The sequence below is a fragment of the Triturus cristatus genome, chromosome 7, assembly GCF_964204655.1.
Source record: "Triturus cristatus chromosome 7, aTriCri1.1, whole genome shotgun sequence".
Taxonomy (NCBI): domain Eukaryota; kingdom Metazoa; phylum Chordata; class Amphibia; order Caudata; family Salamandridae; genus Triturus; species Triturus cristatus.
In genome coordinates this window covers 1,875,704,356-1,875,724,211 of record NC_140590.1, presented here as the reverse complement: position 1 = coordinate 1,875,724,211, position 19,856 = coordinate 1,875,704,356, and the positions used below count along the sequence as shown (strand labels likewise).

General features: G+C 51.8%; 1 protein-coding gene across 1 annotated transcript in view; it reads right to left on the bottom strand.

Moving 5' to 3' along the window:
• LOC146813579 (E3 ubiquitin-protein ligase TRIM58-like) overlaps window positions 1–15,948 on the bottom strand; it is a 126,929-nt gene extending 110,981 nt beyond the window's left edge. The window contains exons 1-4 of the mRNA XM_085615446.1: window positions 15,921–15,948; window positions 14,623–14,718; window positions 7,529–7,660; window positions 3,943–4,086 (exon numbers count right to left, since the gene is read on the bottom strand). Of these exons, the coding sequence (XP_085471572.1) occupies window positions 3,943–4,086; window positions 7,529–7,660; window positions 14,623–14,718; window positions 15,921–15,948 (400 nt within the window). The remainder of the gene's footprint in view (window positions 1–3,942; window positions 4,087–7,528; window positions 7,661–14,622; window positions 14,719–15,920) is intronic.
• Window positions 15,949–19,856: the final 3,908 nt, after the last annotated feature.

Here is a 19,856-nt window from a genome sequence, read left to right as displayed (position 1 = left end):
TGGGTTGGACGACTTCTGTGCGGCGTATCTGGACGATATCGCTGTCTTTAGCTCCACCTGGGAGGATCACCTGGTCCACCTGAGGAAAGTGTTAGAGGCCCTGCAGAAGGCAGGCCTCACTTTCAAGGCCACCAAGTGCCAGATAGGGCAGACACAGGTTGTATACCTGGGCCACCTTGTAGGAGGGGGTCAGGTTCAACCGTTGGAGAGCAAAATACAGGCCATCCAGGACTGGGCTCCTCCAACCACCCAGACTCAGGTTCGAGCTTTCTTGGGCCTGACTGGTTATTACCGGAAATTTGTCAGAAATTATGGATCCATTGTGACCCCGCTAAACGACCTGACAAGTAAAAAGATGCCAAAAAAAGTTCAGTGGACAGCAAGCTGTCAGAAGGCATTTGATGACCTAAAGCAGGCCATGTGCACAGCACCTATCCTAAAGAGTCCAGACTACTCCAAACCATTCATTGTCCAAACAGACGCTTCGGAGCTGGGTGTGGGAGCTGTTCTATCGCAACTGAATTTTGATGGTCATGACCAGCCCATAGCTTTTATTAGCAGGAGGCTGACCCCCAGAGAGAAGAATTGGTCAGCTATTGAGAGGGAGGCCTTTGCTGTGGTTTGGGCCCTGAAGAAGTTGAGGCCATACTTGTTTGGCACTCACTTCAAGATTCAGACCGACCATAAGCCCCTCTTGTGGCTAAATCAAATGAAGGGTGAAAACCCCAAACTACTTAGGTGGTCCATTTCCCTACAGGGGATGGACTTCACAGTGGAGCATAGACCTGGCACTGATCATGGCAATGCAGATGGGCTCTCCAGGTATTTCCACTTAGAGCAAGAAGACTCACCTGGTCAAGGTTAGCTTATTGTCCCAAAGTTTGGGGGGGGGTCATGTAGGAGAGTAGGGTCTGCAATCCTATGATCACCCAGATTTTTTGCTTTTGCTTCATTGGTTTACGACTTTCCCCGGCTGTGGGCCTGCCAATCAGACCCACAGCCTAGCTGTTCTCTCTCGAAATTAACACACATGTACATTAGGTGCATCCACTAATTGGAACTGGGCCGCCTTGTCAGTCCCTGTCTCAGCATACCACAGGTATCCAGGGCATCGGTGTACCCAGGGCCTACCAGGGGCTGCAGCATGTATTATGCCACCCCTGGAATGGCCGCCCAAATCTGACACAACTGGCTGCACGGCAGCTGGGGCCACGTGGTGTAATCACCCGTTGCTGTAGGTGTAGTATTCCTACACCTAACCCTAAAATGGACACATGGATTCCTATCAGTCACTCCTATGGCCGGCCTTATCAATCCTGAAGGCAGAGTTCGGGGAGTCATGTGGGATGGTGCTCTGGCGCGAGCTGAGCCCGTCGACGGCTTGCGGAACCAAGTCCTAATAGCCGTTCCATGGTGACGCGGGCCAACTATTTGCTAACTTCGGCATCGCATCACCCACACATGTCGAGTAAGGTGTCATACGAATTGGAATACGAACCCCTCGCTAGTTCTGGCGACGGGGTTAGCATTCCCCCCTTCTAGAGGGGCACGACATGGAAGTAACCCTGAACCCCGGTTAAAGTTGACTCAAGCCTCAGCATCACAAAATGGATGCTGCCACCAGACACAAGTCTGACCTCCTGCTGCTGGGAGACCTTCCAGCGAAGGGAGTTTGGACAAAGGGTTTCCTGTCGAGGGCGGTGTTAGCACCATCCCAGACAGGGTTTGTGTATCCCAGGTAGGCAGGGCTGAAAGGAAGGTGATTGCAAGTGGCACCCCGGTGCTCACTGTGCATAGCCCGGCTCAGACCAGTTTCGGGGGCCCACCAGCCCCTGAGCTGGCGCGAAGCCGGACAAAGGATAGGGGTGTAACCACCCCCCTCCTGGCTCCACCCATAGGTAGAACCTAGTCACGGGCCAACCCCTTTTTCTTAGAATAAAGGTAGGAGCGAGTCCCCTTCCCAAATTGGATAATCAGATAATCGGATAACTCCGAATCACGAACCACTTTCCACGAAAGGAACTCTTGACTACTTCTGAAGACTCTCCCTTGTGGCTAAGGAGTAGCCACCCTGCACCAGCAGGCACCACCTAAGCGCTTGCGGTTTGCTGTAAGTCTCTCCTACGGGTCAAGACTGCCCAGCTCGACGAGACCCGAGTCCCTGCCATCTCTGACCATTTACCTGCCTCATCAGCCCAGCTGAGAGTCGTAGGTGTGACGAGACCTGCGGGACCGGCCATCTTCAGAACCCGCACGACGCTTATCTAGCACGCCCACCGAGGGACCCTCGAGTGAGTGCACCTAGGGTTTGAGAAGCCCTAACCCTGAGCAGCTCCAGCATCAAAGTCTGCCTCCCCAGCGTCCCCGAGATCTGCGTGGGGGCCCTTCCGCTCCTTGCTGTTTACCGCGTTGTTCGACCACTGGCCGACCGGCTTGTGGCCCTCTTCACGACGCACCACGATTGTTCATCACTAGTCTGGTTGCTCCAGACTGGCTCTTGCTCCCCTCCAACGGAGGAGTACCACAGACTCTCCTAGTCCACTCCAGACGCCATCCTGACTCCACCACGTGGGCTTGCCCCTGCCAAGATCCGCTGCCCCATTCCTGGGCCCAGCATCATCGACAGCAGACACCTTCGTGGGACAGCTCGCCCTCCATCCTGGTCGCCGCCGCGCCTCCTGGTCCGAGGAACAGCCGAGTCCGACGTCATCCACTCACCTGGTCGAGGTGACTTCAGCCGGTACCCTCCTGGTACCCACACGATCGCTGGCTAGCGGTTGAGAACTGAGTCCCCTCTGCTTTCAGGTTTTCTTTATCACCGATCCAGGCTTGGATCTCGCTGAATATCGACACTGGTCGCCTGCCAGCAACTCTTCTTTCAGGCTCCTGAGACTACAACGAGGACTACCGACATCTTGTCGAACCTTCTACAGCCGCAGCCTCTGGGCTAGGTAACACGAGCATTTCGGTGCTCCATCGCAGGTTCGCTTTACAAGTGTCCAGTTCCTTTTTCGTTTAAGTCCCACTGATCGGATCACTCCGGAATCAGTAACTTTAGACTTTCTAACCTCTCCCCTTCCACTTGCAGTGTAATGGTTTCGTGCCCCCGGGCATTTGTGTAAATTGTGCAACCAGAAGTATTTTCCTAAGAGTTTTGTATTGTGCTTAGCTCCCTGACTCATAAAGAGCCAGGGTAGTCTTGTTATAAATAAATATCCTTTATTTTCATAACAACTTGTGTGGTGTCCTTTCACTTGGTGTTCAAGGGGTATATGTGATGGTAAACAGCTGGCTTAACACGCCCTCTAGAGTTTAGCCTAAGACTGCTCGTATCCACGCTACTAGGATAGCTGGTCTATAAGGTTGACTTACAACCAATCATCAATAAGGGTCGTTTGGAATGATACACAGTGATCACTAGAATAGTGAGCACTACATATCAGGCCAACTTCTCACAGCTCAGAATAACACGAAGCATCTTTACGGCTGTCATACAAACAACCCCCAGAGGTGAAGCAAGCTTGTGTTATGTGCAGCATTGACCCAGTGCCAAACCCAGACACCAAGTATGTGCAATGTGCTGAGTGCAGCTGCCCACTGGAGTCAAAGGACCGGGGGCATCTGTCCCCTCTCTCCTTCCTCTCTCAGCCCCTCCCAGGCTCTGCCTCCATCTTACTTTGTATCTTTAGAGCCACAGGTGCACGTTTTCCACAAGCGGTGCAGGCTCTGGTAAGCCTGAACCACTTTCAGAGTTTGTTCTGGTCTGTCCAAGAGCAGAGGTGAATTTGAATATATGGAAGGAGGGGGCCTGCAAAAAACACATTCAAAACAAACACTGCTCTGTGCAAGTCTTGAAATTAAATGTAAATGTCCAGAACAATCTATTTTTTAATTCAAAAATCAAATGTTAGTTTAGAAAGTTAAAAGTAAAATTTCTCTCACCTCTGTGGAGACACAGAGTCTCTCTCAGATGAGGCTGCAAATCTCTCCATGGAGAGGAATCTTCTGTTCCAGGCTCATTCCTCACCCTGGGGCAGCTCTGTCCAGGGAGACGTCCTTGTCTGTCATGAAGGTTGTACTGGGAAACTGGTACAGAGGAGGGAGAGACAGGTACAGAGAGGTGGAGGGAGGGAGGGAGGGAGAGAGATGGAGGGAGGAGGGAGAGACAGGTACAGAGAGATTGAGGAAGGGTGGAGGGAGAGATAGGTACAGAGAGATGGAGGAAGGGAGGAGGGAGAGACAGGTACAGAGAGATTGAGGAAGGGTGGAGGGAGAGATAGGTACAGAGAGATGGAGGAAGGGAGGAGGGAGAGACAGGCACAGATAGACAGAGAGAGGGGGAGGGAGAGGGAGAGAGAGAGACAGAGAGGGAGGGAGGGAGGGAGAGGGAGACAGGTACAGAGAGATGGAGGAAGGGAGGAGAGAGAGACAGGTACAGAGATAAAGAGAGAGGGGGAGGGAGAGCGAGAGAGAGAGAGACAGAGAGAGGGAGGGATGGAGAGAGAGACAGGTACAGAGAGATGGAGCAAGGGAGGAGGCAGAGACAGGTACAGAGAGGTGGAAGGAGGGAGGAGGGAGGGAGGGAGGGACAGGTACAGAGAGAGAGAGGGAGAGAAAGGTACAGAGAGATGGAGGGAGGGAGTGAGGGAGTGAGAGAGAGGGACAGGTGTAGAGAGATAGAGAAAGGGAGGGAGGGGGGAGAGACAGGTACAGTGAGATAGAGAGAGGGAGAGACCGGCACAGAGAGATGGAGCAAGGGAGGAGTGAGAGACAGGTACAGAGAGATAGAGAAAGGGAGGGAGAGAGAGAGACAGGTCAGAGAGGAGCCAGGGAAGAGGGATAGACAGGTACAGAGGGAGAGAAATGTACAGAGAGATGGAGGGATGGAGGGAGGGAGGGAGGGAGGGAGGGAGGGAGGGAGAGAGAAAGGTACAGAGAGATGGAGGGAAGGAGAGACAAGTACAGAGAGATGAAGGGAGGAGGAAGAGACAGTACAGAGAGATAGAGGGAAGGAGAGACAGGTATCGAGAGACAGGTACAGAGAGATGGAAGAAGGGAAGAAGCAGAGACAGGTACAGAGAGATGGAGGAAGGGAGGAGGGAGAGAGAAAGAGGAAGAGGAAGGGAGGAGGGAGAGAGGTATAGAGAGATGGAGGGACGAGAAAGAGATAGGTACAGATAGAGTAATGCAGGAGGGAGAGACAGGTACAGAGAGATAGAGAGAGGAGGGAAAGGGAGGTATTGATAGAACAAGGGAGGGAGGAGAGAGGGACGAGTACAGAGCAATGGAGGGAGAGACAGGCACAGAGATAGAGATACAGACGGAGGAAAGAAGGGGAGATAGAGAAAGGAAAGAAGAAGAGAAAGGGAGTTGGCCGAGAAACAGTGGAAGTGAGAGAGAAAGAGAGTCAGAGAGGAAGAGAAAGAGAAAACGAGAGGAGTGAAGATCAACCCGATAAAGTGGTTCATGCAGCAAAGTGTTGAAATGTTTGATGGGATCTGAGAGTGACTCCTCTTTGTGCCATGAGTATCCAGTGGCGGCTCCTCCGCTAAGGTGGAGGAGCGTTGCCCCACCACTCTAAAGGAAACTAAAACGATGATAACATATCGGTATTATCATTTTCGTTTTCAGTGACTCTCGGGTTGCGTCGGGGCTGGCCACGGCAGGGAGAGGAGTGGTTTGCACTCCTTAGGTGCGCTAGACTGCTTGGCCGGCCCGCTTGGGTTGGCCTAACAGTCATGCGCACTTTGTATCTTCTCCACCAGGCTGATTACACAGCCTGGTGAGGAACATGCAAAGGCTCCCTGTCCCCGTTGCTCAGACCAATCACAACGGTGCATTGCAGCTTTGTGATTGGCTCAGGGGAGCCTGGGAGCCCAGGTGCTTCCTTCTGGTTCCTGCTGCCGGACCGGAGACAGGAAGAAGAGGACGGAGGAGAGGCGGCGGCCGCCATCACAGGGAAGTGGTTTTTTACTTTTTTCACCCCCCTACCCTACCACGCCCCATCACCCGGGTCCGGTAGCAGCCGCTACTGTAAGTATCACATTAGAGTTAGAAATTATCATTCAAAGAGATTCACTTTATGTAAATGATGTTTTAGACACTATATTAAAGTCAGGCATTATGTTTGTCAATGACACTCTGACACACAACCCTCTTTGTGTTTGTGTGTCTTTGCACAGCTGGAGATAGAAGTGCTGTCCACAGTAACACAAGAGCTTCAGCAGTGGTGGAGGTACCACAGGCCAGGGATGAAGGACTGTGAGGGGTGTGAGCTTGACCAGTCTAGTACAGCACAACATGACAGGAACATACTTACATGTGAGAGCGTGAGGTGGAAGGGTGCGAGGCAGGGGCATACCTACCAAGCGTGCAGCAGGTGCAGTGGCACCAGGGCCCAGGGCTGTGAGTGATGTGAGCTTAAACAGTCTAGTACAATACAGCATGACATGTTAGGAACAAATTTACATGTGTGAGTGTGAGGTGGGAGGGGTGTGAGGCAGGGGCGTACCAACCAAGCGTGCAGCAGGTGCAGTGGCACTGGGGCCTGGGGCTGTGAGGGATGAGACCTTCAACAGTCTAGTACACTACAACATGACATGTTAAGAACATATTTACATGTCAAAGTGTGAGGTGGAAGGGTTTGAGGCAGGGGCGTACCTACCAAATGTGCAGCAGGTGCAGTGGCACCAGGGCCCAGGGCTGTGAGTGATGTGAGATTGAACCGTCTAGTACAACACAGCATGACATGCTAGGAACATATTCACATGTGTGTGTGTGTGTGAGGTGGGAGGGGTTGAGGCAGGGACGTACCCACCAAGCGTGCAGCAGGTGCAGTGTCACTGGTGCCCGGGACTGTGAGGGATGTGAGCTTGAACAGTCTAGTACACTACAACATGACATGCTAGGAACATATTTACATGTCAGAGTGTGAGGTGTGAGGGGTGTGAGGCAGGGGCGTACCTACCAAGCATGCAGCAGGTGTAGCGGCATGGGGCCCAGGGTTGTGAAGGGCCAAGTGTGCAGCAGGTGTAGTGGCACTGGGTCCAGGGCTGTGATGATGTGAGCTTAAACAGTCCATTACAATACAGCATTACATGTTAGGAGCATATTTACATGTCAGAGTGTGAGGTGGAAGGGTGTGAGGCAGGGGTGCACCTACCAAGCGTGCAGCAGGTGTAGTGGCCCTGTGCCCCAGGGCTGTGAGGAGCCTCTGCACCACAATTGTAGCTGCTTGAGAGCTCTTGGCTTCCTTGCTACACCACTGGCATGAGGCAGATATGTCCATGGAGCTGCACTCGGTGGAAGTAAGAAGCCTGCATTTACCACGACTACCCAGGACTGAACAATCCCTGCGTCTTCAACCCCCGCCCTCACTTTCAGCATCTACTGTCCCAGAGTGACGCTCACTGACACGGCTGAACCCTAACACACATGAAGGCCAGTCTATGCCAAGCTGGAACTGTGCACATCCGACATGATGTAATTTACCTCAACATGTTGAAATAGAGAATGAAAAGCTGTTTACCTGGACGGAGGCACAGAGAGGTTTTCAGAAGAGAGCGCGGAGGATTCTGGGAAGACCCTGGACAATCTCCAGCCTCATCTCGGAGACCAGCACAGCTCTGCACCCTGGGGCTGTAGAATACTGCTCTCTCCACTGCAGGGGGCGAGGAATCAGAAGAGAGGGGAGGTGGAGGGGAGAGAGAGAGAGGGGCGGGAGAGGGAGATGGAAAGAGGGGAGGGAGAGGGAGAGAAAACAAAGAGGAGAGAGGGAGAGGGGGAGGGAGAGAGGAGGTGGAGAGGAGAGAGGGAGAGGGGAGAGAGGGAGAGAGAGAGGGAGAGAGAGAGGGAGAGAGAGAGAGAGAGAGAGGGGGAGACGGAGAGAGAGAGAAAGAGGGGGAGAGGGAGAGAGAGGGAGAGGGGGAGGGAGAGAGAGAGAGAGAGAGAGAGAGAGAGAGAGGGAGAGAGAGAAAAGGAGATGAGATATAGAGGGTAGGGAGAAGGAGAGAAAACAAAGAGGAGAGATTAATGGTGGAAGGAAGGGTGAATTTCTTTTACTCTTCAAACTGCAGGGCCCTAATTTTCTTCCAGTCCCAATAACCAAGCGGTTGTTCAGCACTTTCCACCCTCGAATACAGCAGTAACAGAGTGTGAAACATATGTAGCTTCAATGCGTTAATAAAACTATGGGGTATATTAACAATACCTCTGCAGCACTTTTACACCACCAGAGCGTCACTTTTGTGACACTCTGGAGGTGCTGTGTTCCGACCCATAGCTACAAGGCCACGCAAAGCCATCCTGCATGGCTTTCCATCGCCTTGTAAATATGGAGCAAGGCAATGCCTTACTCTGCGCGGAAGGGGCGCTCCATGGGTGTTGCTGGGGGTGTTCCCATACAACACCGATGCTTTTTGACACTGCCCCAGATTTACACATAGTGTAAATCTGTGGCAACGCCAAAACTAATGCCTTCCCAGAGCAGGTGTAACGAGGAGAAATGTTTCCACATGTGCCGCATTCTGCAACACACATAGAACGAGGAAAACACCTCCTCTGATTGTTTTTGTGCAGGAAGGTAGCTCACCCCTTCCCACCCCCAAGAACTGGCCCCTTTATACTTCTATTTCTACAAGTTTGGGCTGGTACCCGTTGTATCCCTGCTCCCAATGGTATTGTATTTTTTATGTTTTTCTTGTGATTTATTTTTATTTACTGTTATGAGCTGCACTCACTTTGTTAATGTCTCTCTGAGCGGGGCTGGCGTTAGCCCACTGGGACAGGCCGGGCACCCCCTCTTGAAAACTCAACACAATGACTTCCACTAATATCATGAAGTGGAATGTCTGGGGCATACACACTCCATCCCAGCGGTACACTTTGTATTCATACTTATGCCACAGATAGACACATATAGAGTTTCTACAGGAATACCATATTACAGAACTAGAGGGTACGTGTTTGCAGAAGTGCTGGAGGGACAAGTGTATTCCACTAACTACTCCACCTATGCCTTGGGGGTGCTGGTAGGGATTAAGGAGGTGGTCTTATTCACGGCCACACAAATTTCATAGATCTGGAGGGTTGATACGTTTTAGTGGAATATTCAATGTTATTGATGCACACGCTTAAGAAAAATTATACACATTAGAAACAATCATCCAATATGGACTTCAGTTCTTCTTGTTTATTCATCGAGGATTCTTCCACTCCCAACGCGTTTCGTCGTTTGAGGGGTATAACCCATACGACTTCCTCAGGGCTGGAAGCAACATAAATATCAATTGTAACGGATTGTAATAATAATGAGCAACTGATATCCGACGCGGCATTGTCGTCAATAGGGTAAGCGTCTGAGATGTGAAGTCCTTTTCGCTGTGTATACTAGCGTTTTTGATCAGTCGAGTGGTAACACCATGTTATATAATGTTTTGTAGGACATTTCGTTTTGGGGCCATAAATATTTTGGCTGTGTCATAAAGACTACGTACGATTCTGATATTGGAGGATATTATTAGCGGCTATACAAGAGTTTGTGCATCTCTATCTCACGACGTATGGAGTTTCACCTGTGTAGGGGCATATGTTAATGTCATTGGTACATTAAGTGTACGAGTGAGTAAAGAGAGAGGAAGATTTTCCTTTACTTCTACTGACTACACTTGTTCTATCTCACATGATCAATATATCCTGGTCAGCTGAAGAAACGTCTAACTCCAGGTGAGATGAGAAGGTGGCTGGAGTTTGAAACTAGGAGGAGGGGCTAGTGGGAACTAAAGCAGTGCAGATTTTAGCGACAACTGAGGTGTAGTGCAAAGTGTGGGCAGGCGCTGCCGAGCTCCACAGACACTCAGGACACTGTAAGCCAGAGACTCAAGAAGGGAACAAATCTAGGCAGGAGAGAGCGGGGCCTACACCCAGACCGGAAGTAGGAAGAGAGGAGTTTGTGGACTATTAGTAGCCGTCAGAGCCTGGCAGGCAGGGCCTGTGGGAGGTACTGACTGTGTCTATGTTTGTGAGGTGACATCATATGGTTGCCGTCCATGTCACACATGCACAGTGAGGTCAGATCGCCTGTGCTGTGGGTGTGCGACCCTGTGCATAATGTAGCCAGAAGTTACTTCAATTTTCAGGTTCTGTGATGACAATCAATATCACTTTACTGTGCTGTTCATTGAAGAATAGCTCAGTCACCCATGCCTTGATAGTGTTCCCTTGGGATAGCTCAGTCACCTCATCCTGTGATAGTTCTCTCTTGGGATAGCTCAGTCACCCCAGCCTGTGTTAGTGCTTTCTTAGTATAGCTCAGTCATCATATCCTGGGTTAATATTCTCATTGGAAAGCTCATTCGCCCCATCCTGTGATAATACTCTCTTGGATAGCTCAGCCACCTGTTCCTGTGTTAGTACTCTCTTTGGATAGCTCAGTTGCCCAATCTGGTGTGAGTACTATCTTGGGATAGCTCAGTCACCCATACCTGTGTGAGTACTCTCTTGGGATAGCTCAGTCACCCATACCTGTGTGAGTACTCTCTTGGGATAGCTCAGTCACCCCATCCTGCCCGAGTACTCTCTTGGGATAGCTCAGTCACCGCATCCTGCGTGAGTACTCTCTTGGGATTGCTCAGTCACCCCATCCTGTGTTAGTACTCTCTTGGGATAGCTCAGTCACACCATCCTGCGTGAGTACTCTCTTGGGATAGCTCAGTCACCCCATCCTGTGTTACTTCTCTCTTGGGATAGCTCAGTCACCCCATCCTGCGTGTGTACTCTCTTGGGATAGCTCAGTCACCCCATCCTGCATGAGTACTCTCTTGGGATAGCTCAGTCACCCCATCCTGTGTTACTTCTCTCTTGGGATAGCTCAGTCACCCCATCCTGCGTGAGTACTCTCTTGGGATAGCTCAGTCACCCCATCCTGTGTGAGTACTCTCTTGGGATAGCTCAGTCACCCATGCCTGTGTTAGTACTCTCTTGGGATAGCTCAGTCACCCCATCCTGTGTTACTTCTCTCTTGGGATAGGTCCTTGGAGAGAGTGACTGAACCTTTATGATTCAGTATTACAGGTGCTGCTCTCACAATGTTTGAAGTTATTTCGCCGCTAGGTTTGCCCTCCGTTGCTACCCGGCTACGTTCTGCCGCCATTGCAAATTACACATGACTCAAAATCTCAGTCACTCGACAGCAGAGCTATCCCTCAGCATAGAGAGATTACACAGGTTCAGACACTGGAGCTACAGCTCGGGTTACAGAGATCTAACAGATACAGATGTTGGCGCATCTGTAAGGTTAAACAGTTCTTCCGGGCTATGGCCTTGGACAGAAACTTGTATTTATGGCCTTAAAACTTCATCTATATAGATGATGCGATGGCGCCAAATAAATCATAAAGAATCACCATAGCAGCAACTGCCCTCTGGCACCAAGCAAACCCCAGCAGCAACTGCCCTCTGGCACCAAGCAAACCCCAGCAGCAATGCATGTCCCCATCTCAGGACAAATTACCTTTCAAAATCATTTTATCCCCAGACACCAGATTGGCATTTCTTGAAAAGTACAGATTATAGTCCCGAATGTCAGCTTTACATTTAAGTAATAAAAACATACTATTCCCAGTTTTTCTTCACAACAGCACTGCCCTGCCTCCTCAAAGTGCTCCAGCCCCCTTGTGAGCGGGGAGCAGACTGTCGCCTTTGCCCCCCATGGCTATCCCCCAGCTACACCGATGAAATGAATGTGTGAGGGCCTTAAGACCCTCATAACGGCACGGTGGGAGCCTCATGCTGCCCATGCGAGGCTCGTGTGATTCTCACATTAGCTTCCTGGTCACCTCAGGTCAGCCCCTTGCAGACCTTCATACAAACCCCATGAAGAGACTCGCGGGATCCTTGGGGGGCTTTTTGTGGGCTTTGCGTAGATTCATGTTAAAGACATGTGCCATGTATGTTGGCATCAGGGGAGTACATGATGGCTTTGTGTAATCCATATGTCAGCCTCATTTTAGCCTCATGTAAGCATTATCGCAGCCTCTTACTTGGTTTTTAGGTGAGGCCATGTGACCTAACTCAGGGCATCACGTGAACCTCATGTTAGCCTCATTTGAGACTCTTGTAAGCACCATGTATGCCTCATCCATGTCATATCAGCCCCATGTCCGGCTCATGTCAGTCTGAATTGCTCATCCTTTCAGCCTCACAGGGGCTCATGTCAGGTTTCTGTGGCCCTTGTGTGGGCCCTGCAATGCCCACTGTGCCATCTTGATTGTTTCTTACATTTTCTGGACTTTCCCCTGATTTCTGTGTATCTGAGTGACAATCTGTGAGTCCACTGGAGGCATCATCATGACTTATCTCTCAAATATCAGCTTTAAATATGCCTCCATCACTTCACCTCACTTCAGATCACACACCTCATGTCACTGTCTCTCTCACTGTCTCTGTCCCTCACTTTACCTCTGCTGCATAATGTCCTTCTCAGGCCTCTGCCTCCAGCAGTGTCGCTTGATCCACCCCAGAGACACACTATCAAGAATGTGTACTTACTCCTGCCCAGGGCTTAATTTGAGCCAGTGGTTCCTGGTGCTCAGCACTGGCATTAAATTGTCCACAGCGGCACCTATGACAGGCTGCCACATGGTGGTGCTGTTTGTCTAAGTCAGAGATGAGAAGAACAGCTATTTATTAATTCATTATAATGACTGGGACCTGCTGCCCAAGCCATTCTGATAGCTCTGGGGCTGGAATAGTCTGTTTGGTCACACGTGTAGGAGTGCGATGGTTAGTAGCGTGTTGGTGCTGTCACTCGCAGGGGCAACGGGTGGTGCAAGCTGCAGTGGCCCTATGACGAGGCCCCTGACACGGATTGTCTTTGCATGTTATGAACTGCTCCTGCGTGTGCCCTCATGACCCCAGATCACCATCCCTGCAACTCTCAGCACTCGGAACACTTAATACGAATAATCACCATCATCATCACTGACCACAGCGCCCCCTTCAGGAGCCTCCACAACACTTCACAGCAAACCTCTCTGACTCATCGTCATCATCATCACTGACCACGGCGCCCCCTTCAGGAGCCTCCACAACACTTCACAGCAAACCTCTCTGACACATCATCATCATCATCAGTGACCACGGCGCCCCCTTCAGGAGCCTCCACAGCTCTTCACAGCAAACCTCTCTGACTCATCATCATCATCACTGACCACAGCGCCCCCTTCAGGAGCCTCCACAACACTTCACAGCAAACCTCTCTGACACATCATCATCATCACTGACCACGGCGCCCCCTTCAGGGGCCTCCACAACACTTCACAGCAAACCTCTCTGACACATCATCATCATCACTGACCACGGCGCCCCCTTCAGGAGCCTCCACAGCTCTTCACAGCAAACCTCTCTGACTCATCGTCATCATCATCACTGACCACGGCGCCCCCTTCAGGAGCCTCCACAGCTCTTCACAGCAAACCTCTCTGACTCATCATCATCATCATCACTGACCACAGCGCCCCCTTCAGGAGCCTCCACAGCTCTTCACAGCAAACCTCTCTGACTCATCATCATCATCACTGACCACAGCGCCCCCTTCAGGAGCCTCCACAGCTCTTCACAGCAAACCTCTCTGACTCATCGTCATCATCATCACTGACCACGGCGCCCCCTTCAGGAGCCTCCACAGCTCTTCACAGCAAACCTCTCTGACTCATCATCATCATCATCACTGACCACAGCGCCCCCTTCAGGAGCCTCCACAGCTCTTCACAGCAAACCTCTCTGACTCATCATCATCATCACTGACCACAGCGCCCCCTTCAGGAGCCTCCACAACACTTCACAGCAAACCTCTCTGACACATCATCATCATCACTGACCACAGCGCCCCCTTCAGGAGCCTCCACAGCTCTTCACAGCAAACCTCTCTGACTCATCGTCATCATCATCACTGACCACGGCGCCCCCTTCAGGAGCCTCCACAGCTCTTCACAGCAAACCTCTCTGACTCATCATCATCATCATCACTGACCACAGCGCCCCCTTCAGGAGCCTCCACAGCTCTTCACAGCAAACCTCTCTGACTCATCGTCATCATCATCACTGACCACAGCGCCCCCTTCAGGAGCCTTCCACAGCTCTTCACAGCAAACCTCTCTGACACATCATCATCATCATCAGTGACCACGGCGCCCCCTTCAGGAGCCTCCACAGCTCTTCACAGCAAACCTCTCTGACTCATCGTCATCATCATCACTGACCACGGCGCCCCCTTCAGGAGCCTCCACAGCTCTTCACAGCAAACCTCTCTGACTCATCGTCATCATCATCACTGACCACAGCGCCCCCTTCAGGAGCCCTCAGAACACTTAATACTAACAATCATCATCTTCATCGTCCAGGTGAATGCAGATATTAAACAATCTTTAAGACAAAACTTTGAATCAGACATTACTGCTGAGGCCGCCGGCCACCTCCTCACTGTCATTCTGTGGTTACAATGTAGAGTCAGGGCCTCTATTTCTTTTCATCTGTAGTTTTTCTAATCATACCTGAGGCAGAGAGGCCCTTTCACATGCTACGGGAGGTCTTAGGGTGTCTGAAAGTCAACTCCACACTTCTTACCCAGACGATAGAGCACGATGTTTATGAATACGTTGACTGCAATCATCACTCCCAGGGTTATCGCCTGCTTCCTTAAACGAGGGATCTCCTCGCCACCTGGAGAAGAAATCACAGAATCCTTTGTTTAACTTTACATATCATATCATAAGACGGCTTGTAATATCCTCAGTTAGTGTGTCAAGTCACTCCCATGAATGTCAGTGTGCATGAGGACTGGTCACTGAGTCTCTGTGGGTACCAAGACTGGTCACTGACTCTCAGTGTGAGTTTAGACTGATCACTGACTCTCAGTGTGAGTCTAGACTGGTCACTGAGTCTCTGTGGGTACCAAGACTGGCCACTGAGCCTCCGTGTATGCCAAGACTGGCCACTGAGCCTCCGTGTGTGCCAAGGCTGGTCACTGAGTCGCAGTATGTGCCAAGACTGGTCACTGAGCCTCAGTGTATGCCAAGACTGGTCACTGAGTCTCAGTGTGTGACAAGACTGGTCACTGAGTCTCAGTGTGTGCATAGACTGGTCACTGAGTCTCCATGTGTGCCAAGACTGGTCACCGGGTCTCCACTTGTGCCAAGACTGGCCATTGAGTCTTGATGTGTGCCAAGACTGGTCACTGACTCTCAGTGTTTGCCAAAACTGGTCATTAAGTCTCAGTGTTTGCCAAGTCAGATCACTGAGTCTCAGAGTGTGACAAGACTGGTCAACGAGTCTCGGTTTGTACCAAGACTAGTCACTGAGTCTCGGTGTCTGCCAAGATGGGTCACTGAGTCTCAGTGTGTGCCATGAATGGCCCTTGACTCTCTGTGTTTGCCAAGACTGTTCACTGAGTTTCAGTGGGTACCAAGACTTTTCACTGAGTTTCAGTGTGTGGCAAGATTGATCACTGACTCTCAGTGTGAGCCTAGACTGATCACTGACTCTCAGTGTGTGCCAAGATGGTAAGTGGCTTTACTTATTTGCCAAGATCAACCAGTGGCTCTCAGGATATGCCAAGCTTAAACAATGAATCTGAGTGTGCACCAAGACTGATCAGTGTGCATTGGCTCCAGGCAAAACATCTGTGAGTAAAGGAGAGTGACCCTTAGTGTATGTGCCAAGGCTGGAAGTAAGTCTCAGTTTGATGCAATACATGTCAGTGACTCTGTGTGGCTCCGGAGACTGTCTAGAGACCCTCAGTGTGTGCCACATCTGGACTGAAACGTACTGTATGTACCAAGTCTGTATTGTGACACACTGCATGATCCTTATCCAGCTGCCATTTACAGCGTATATAAGGCTGGACTGTGGCTCTCTCTATGTACCATTTGTTGACGGTTGCTTCTTGTGCATGCAAAAGCTGAACTGTCTATCAATGTGTGTAAAATGTTACCACGGACACTCAATTCGTGTCAAGGCTGAGCAGAGAGATTTGGTGTTTTTCAAAGCTGGACAATCTGTGCTGGTGTGCATGTCTGGGCACCAATGCTGAGTATAGCCTCTTAGTGTGTGCCAATGCCGGCCATCGCCTCTCAGTGTGTACCAATGCTGGGCATCGTCACTCAGTTTATGCCAGTGTACACCATGCCCTCTCAGTGTGCATTAATGCTGACCCTCACTTCTCAGTATATTCCAGTGTCCATCGTAGCCTCTCAGTGTGTGCCAGTGCTTTCCATCGCCTCTCAGTTTATGCCAGTGTACACCATGCCCTCTCAGTGTGCGTTAATGCTGACCCTCGCTTCTCAGTATATACCAGTGTCCATCTTAGCCTCTCAGTTTATGCCAGTGCTTTCCATCGCCTCTCAGTGTGTGCCAGTGTTCACCATGCCCTCATAGTGTGCATCAATGCTGGCCATTTCCTCTGTGAGTGCCAGTGTCCACCATAGGCTCTCATAGTGTGTCAGTGCTGGCCATTGCCTCTTAGTGTGTGTCCGTGTGCACCAATGGTGACCAGTCCCTCTCAGTGAGTGCCATTGCTGACCACTGATTGTCAGTGTGTGCCAAGAATGAGTCGCTGTCTCATTGTGCATCAAGACTAGTGACTGATTGTCAGTGGATGTGCATTAAAATATCAAATATAGAAATATTGACCTGCACAAAATGTAAACTACCGACATACAGATTGCATGTGTGTTGCGGAGCTCAGCACGGGTCCTAATGATTGGGGTCCTTCTGAGTTTGTTTCAGTTCAGGACTTCACACTGGAAGGGTCTGCTTCCAGAACAAATCCTCTATACAGCACAAACTCACCTCTGCAGCATAGTGCAAATCTGTGCATTGTGCAAGGCAGCCTAATGAGAGCACCAGAGTGGATACGACAGCAGCAGCAGGTCAGTCTTAGCAGATACAACTCTGCACTGTTTTATTTCTTCTCACCTGTGCAACATACCAGTAAATGTGACTGCTGCATTGTGTGTGCTGCGATTAGGTGTGATTTCTACATTTGCCCTGCACAGACCGTGCACTGACTATAATTAATTTACTCCAGACAAACTGCATCACGCACACTACTAGATAAGGTGAACAACCTTTACAATGCAACTATTACAACGCACTACACTTACAACAAAATTTTTACAACGCAACATCCACTACAACGCATTCCATTACATCGCATGACACTACAACGCATGTTTAAAAACTACCTTTACAACGCATTCCATTACATCGCATACTACCTTTACAACGCATACCATTACAACGCAATCCAACACTTACCCTACTGTTGCACCCCCTGGAGTTAGAATAGTAATTTTTACCCCTATACTATCCAATACTTACCTTAAATGCAATTTAATATTATGCGTTGTAATGGTATGCGTTGTAAAGGTAATATGCGATGTAATGGAATGCGTTGTAAAGGTAGTTTTTAAAAATGCGTTGTAGTGTCATGCTATGTAATGGAATGCGTTGTAGTGGATGTTGCGTTGTAAAAAATGCGTTGTAAGTGCATGCGTTGTAAAAGTGTGCGTTGTAACGACATACATCCCTAGATAAAAGAGGGGGTTCTTCAGCTCCCCTGTCCAGACTGTATAACACTAACCATTGCCTTCAGATGATGTTTAATCCCCTCCGTCCAAGGAGAATGCATCAGAATTACCTGTAGAAGAGATCTGATTCCTTCTCTGATTCCTTCTCGGAGCCCTCCTCGATGCCATCGGAGCCTTCACTGATGCTCAGGATACTCAGAGGAGCAGGATGCAGTGAGAGGTACTCAGGTATGAGTGCGTCTCTTGAGCCGCTAGGGAGGTATCTATAAAACAGATACAGGAAACTCCACTTAGAAAGTGCTGATGGCAGCATTCTGCAATCTGTGTGTGAGGGGAGGTGAATGATGGGGGTGCAGATCTACATGTCACTGTGCACCATATGTGTGTATGTATGTGTGTGCATGTATGTGTCTCTTGCAGGGTTATGTGTCTTCTTTTGGGGTGGGCAGAGAACGTTGCTCCACCAGCGGAGCGGAGTTAGCCAGCCACCTCTGCACCCTGGCCCCGTCTCTGCTTCTGAACCCCATCCAGGTAGGGTGAGCCTGCCCTGGCCCCGATGGACCCGGTCCCCAGCACCTAGACCCTCGGATGGCTTGCAGGAACATGGGGCTCCCACACCGCAGGGCCCGCCGAACGGAGCTCAAGCCCCAGGCCCGGTCCAAACTTCCAAACCCTAGGCCAGGCCGGGGAGAGCCTCCCTGGGCCCCGATGGACCCCCTGTCCCCAGCACTGGGACCCTTGACTGGCTTGCAGAATGGGGGCTCCCGCACCTTGGGGCCCACTGGACAGAGCTCAAAAACCCCAGGCCTGGTTTCAACTTCTGAATCCTAGGCCAGGCTGGGGAGAGCCTCCCTGGGCCCAGATGGACCCCCGTCCACAGCACCCGGACCCTCGGCTGGCTTGCAGAACATGGGTTCCCGCAGCCTGGGGCCTGCCAGACCGAGCTCAAGTCCCAGGCCTGATCCCAGCTTCCAAACCCTAGCCTGGCCGGGGAGAGCCTCCCCAGGCCTCATGGACCCCAGTGCCCGGACCCTCGGCGGGCTTGCAGGACAGGGGTTCCCGCACCCTGGGGCCCGCCGGACAGAGCTCAAGCCCCGGGCCTGGTCCCATCTTCCAAACCATAGCCAGGGTGGGGAGAGCCTCCCCAGGCCCCGATGGAACCCCGTCCCCAGTACCCGCACTCTTGGCTGGCTTGCAGGACAGGGGGGCTCCTGCACCCCAGGGCCTGCCGGACAGAGCTCAAGCCCCGGGCCCGGTTCCAGCTTCCAAACCTAGCCAGGCCGGGGAGAGCCTCCCTGGGCCCTGATGGACCCCCGTCCCCAGTACCCAGACCTCGGCTGGCTTGCGGGTCGGAAGCCCCGGGCCTGGTCCCAGCTTCTGAACCCTAGCCGGGCTTGGGAGAGCCTCCCCATGCCCCGGTGGACCCCCTTGTCCCCAGCACCCAGCACCCAGACCCTCGGCTGGCTTGCAGGAATGGGGATCTCCTGCACGCCAGGGCCTGCCGGATGGAGGTCAAGTCCCGGGCCCAGTCCCAGCTTCTAAACCCAGCCAGGCCAGGGAGAGCCTCTCCGGGCCCCAGTGGAGCCCCCTGGGCGGGGCGGGACATCTGCAAGTCGCTGCCATCCCAGGCTGGACCCAGGCATCCCCTGCTCAGGGCTTCTCCAAGCTCTCCAGGGGCTCCATAACCGGCTCGGCCCCCTTTCGTGCAGGGTTTTCCTCTCCGGCCTGCCTAGGGATCCCATTTTCTTCGACTATTAAGTGGGGGCTTACAGAACCCTAGGGAAGGACAAGAGTTGGAGTTAGCCAGGGCCATCTGGTTACCCAGCCCGCAGGCCTCTCTGGTTGCCCAGCCCGCTGGCCCATCTTGTCACCCAGCCCGCAGGGCCATCTGGTCGCGTAGCCAGGTGACCAGATAGCCCAGGATGACCCAGCTCCCAGATGGCCTGAGACAGCCAGACCCAGTCACCCTTGCAGTCCGACGACGGCGAGGGTGGCCAGGCACTCTGAGGCCACTGCTCATTCTCCGGGGTTGCTTGCCTCCCTGCTTCCCACCGGCCCAGTCCAACTGGTCACCCTGCTGACCCGCAAGGGATGGTGGCCCCCGTTCTCACACCCTGGTGGGGCAGGGACGGAAGTGGAAGCACCCATGCTGGAAGGCACGTGGTGGGGGCAGCCTCCCACAGGCCTGCCTCGCCCCCTCTGCATCCTCTGCGGCAGAGAAACCCACCCTGGTGGAGGAGGGTGTCCGCGGGCGCCCACGCACGGAGAGAC